This window comes from Pediculus humanus, genomic scaffold, assembly GCF_000006295.1.
Source record: "Pediculus humanus corporis 1103172107371 genomic scaffold, whole genome shotgun sequence".
NCBI classification, from domain to species: domain Eukaryota; kingdom Metazoa; phylum Arthropoda; class Insecta; order Psocodea; family Pediculidae; genus Pediculus; species Pediculus humanus.
Genome location: NW_002986999.1, coordinates 583,988 through 587,084, shown reverse-complemented (window position 1 = coordinate 587,084; position 3,097 = coordinate 583,988). Strand labels below are relative to the sequence as shown.

The 3,097-nt window shown below is 27.7% G+C and overlaps 1 protein-coding gene across 1 annotated transcript in view; it reads left to right on the top strand.

The window, feature by feature from the left end:
• Positions 1–2,157, top strand: part of Phum_PHUM016080 (aminoadipic semialdehyde synthase, putative) — a gene marked incomplete at both ends in the record, with an annotated part of 5,652 nt that extends 3,495 nt beyond the window's left edge. Inside the window, 8 exons of the mRNA XM_002422763.1 lie at positions 15–67; positions 146–386; positions 460–709; positions 790–958; positions 1,044–1,138; positions 1,554–1,758; positions 1,844–2,026; positions 2,126–2,157. Of these exons, the coding sequence (XP_002422808.1) occupies positions 15–67; positions 146–386; positions 460–709; positions 790–958; positions 1,044–1,138; positions 1,554–1,758; positions 1,844–2,026; positions 2,126–2,157 (1,228 nt within the window). The remainder of the gene's footprint in view (positions 1–14; positions 68–145; positions 387–459; positions 710–789; positions 959–1,043; positions 1,139–1,553; positions 1,759–1,843; positions 2,027–2,125) is intronic.
• Between the last annotated feature and the right edge of the window lie 940 nt (positions 2,158–3,097).

Here is a 3,097-nt window from a genome sequence, read left to right as displayed (position 1 = left end):
TCAGGATTTGTGAGTGCTCCAACTGTTGAATATCTTCACAAAGATGGAAAAATTAAAGTTACTGTCGGTGAGTTAAAACACCCCAAAAATAATTTTTTTTAATTAAAACCACAAAAACTAAAAAATTAAAATTTTTTTCTTAAAGCTTCGGCGGTTAAAGAAGAAGCGGATGCACTCGCTTCCAAATATCCAGGAGTCGAATCCGTTTTCATGAACGTCATGGAACGTCCGGATCATTTAAACGATCTTGTCTTATCGGCGGATATGGTTATTTCTCTTTTACCATACAGTTTACATCATCACGTTGCCGAATGTTGCATAAATACTAAAACGCACATGGTAACCGCGTCTTATTGCACGGCGGAAATGAAAGAATTACATCAAAGGTTAATAAAAATTTCCCCCCCTGCCTCCCCCCCACATAAACACATTGTTTAATAAATGATTTTAATTTGATAGAGCTTTAGATGCCGGAATAACGATTGTTAATGAAGTCGGTCTGGATCCCGGAATCGATCATCTTTTAGCCATGGAATGCTTTGATGAAATTAGACAAGGAGGTGGTAAAATTGAATCTTTTGTTTCTTACTGCGGCGGATTACCCGCACCGGAATGTTCAGAAAATCCACTGAGGTATAAATTCAGTTGGTCTCCGAGAGGAGTGCTCTTAAATACTCTGGGAGAAGCGAGATACTTAAAAGATGGAAAAGTATTTGAATCGAAATCGTCATTTTATACAACTTATTTAAAATCTCCGTGGAAATTTTTATGTATTTTACATCTTTCCAGACGATTACGATACAAGGAGGAGGGGAACTCATGAATTATGTACACGGTTTAGACTTTTTACCTGGTTTCGCACTCGAAGGTTTTGCCAATCGTGATAGTTTATCATATATCGAAGCTTATGGACTTCACGATGCTCACACAGTACTTCGAGGAACTCTTCGTTACAACGGTAGAAAATTAAATAAATATTTACACCCGCCATTTTTTTTTTTTTTTTTTTGTAAATTGCAAAAAAATCTTTCTTTTCTCGACAGGTTTTTCGGAAACGATTAAAAGCATACAAAAATTAGGATTAATAAGTACGGAACCTAAACCGTCACTTCATCCCAACGGTCCTGACATAACATGGGTTCGTACTTTTACTTTTTTTTTTTTTTTCCTTTCCTTTTTTTTTTTTTTTGTTACACGAATGAAAAAGTGAAGAGAGAGAAAATAATAAGAAAAAATTTTTTTAACCGTTTTTCAAAAAAAAAAAAAAAATTGAAAGAGAAAAATAAGAGAAATTAAATGAGTTGAAGAAAAAAAAACTGAAAAGAATTTCAAACAATGAAAAATAATAATAATAATAAAAAGTTTTTTAGTTAGACTGACTGTTTTAAAGTTAAAATTTTCTTTTTTCTTTCTTAACACTTTTTTTTTTTTTTGGCTTTACTTAAAATTTGATTTATGAAATTATTATTATTATTATCATTAATGTTTTATTTGATGTATGTATATATATCTGAAAACTAAAAACTTTAAATGAACCCCAAAAAAAATTTTAGAGACAATTTATCAGCGGTTTAATTGGAGTCACTGATAACACGATTTTATATGAAAATTTACGTCGGAAAATTGCTCAACATTTGGGGAGTCAAACCATGTTGGAATCCATCGAACAACTTGGACTTTTGGAAAATGACAAAGTCATAAAACTTAACACTCCATTGGACACGCTCAGTCATTATCTGTCAAAAAAATTAGTTTTGGGTATGATTTTTTTTTTATTTTTTTTGAAATAATAATGTGACGCCATTTTAATTTTTCCGTTTGATTTTTTTTTTTTAACGTTCAGGACCTCAAGATAGAGATATAATTATTTTACGTCACGAAATTGGTATTCTTTGGGGAGATTCTAAACGTGAAAAAAGAGGGATTAATATGGTATTGTACGGTCAGAGACCGGGTGAAGGTCATTCGGCAATGTCAAAAGCTGTCGGATTTCCAGCTGCTATCACTGCTAAAATGGTTATGGACGGTATGTCGAAAACAATTTTACGATAATAATAATAATAATGATGATAAAATTCTTACGGGGTAAAAAATATTTATTTTATTAATTACAGGTGAAATACAGAGAAGAGGCATTGTTTACCCTTTCACTCCTGATATTTATAGAACGCTATTAACAAGACTACGAGCAGAAGGACTTGAAACAACAGAAACATCCCAATGGTTGTAAAAAAACAAAAAAAAAAAAAAATCGATAAATAAAATAAATAAACTGCTCCGAAAATAAAACCAAAAAAAAAAAAAAAACAATTAAAAAAATTTTTTTTTTTTTAAATCCCAGTTTCTTTGAATTATTTCTTTCTTCCTCTATCTTTCTCTTTTCTCTCTTTTTTTTACAAAAAAAAAATTTATTACCAAATGTTTTTAAAATTTACGATAACGCATTTAAATTATTATTATTATTATTATTATTATTATTATTATTTTTTCACGTAATTAAATTAAACGTTATTAATATCCGTGTATTATTTTAATATATATTTATAAACTCGAGCGTAAAAAAAAATTATTAAAATATAAATTTTAAAGCGCCATATTTAAAACGCTCTCTTTTATTTTCTCAATAAAAACGCAAATAATAATAATAATTATTATTATTATCATTATTATAAAACAACTCTTTAGGTTCTTATTATTCTACGAATGATTCCCCTTTTTTTAAATTTAAAAAAAAAAAAAACTTTAAAAATGTTTTTATTATTATGACAAATCAAAAATATAAAAAAAAAATATTAAAAATAATAATATTATTATTATTAATAAAGTAATAAATTTCGTCGTAGTTTAAATACAAAAATTATTATTATTCTTATTAATATCATCATTCGAATTAATTTAATAATAATAATTATTTAATAACATAAAATTTTTCTTTTCGGAGTATTACAAAAAAAAAAAAAAAAAAAATTAATAAGATGATTGCGATTAATAATTTTTCCTAACGTTTTTTTTTTCTCTCTCTTTCTCTCCGATTTTTAATGTTTATATGAATAAGGAACAAACAAACGAACAAACGAACAAACAAACGAGCAAACAA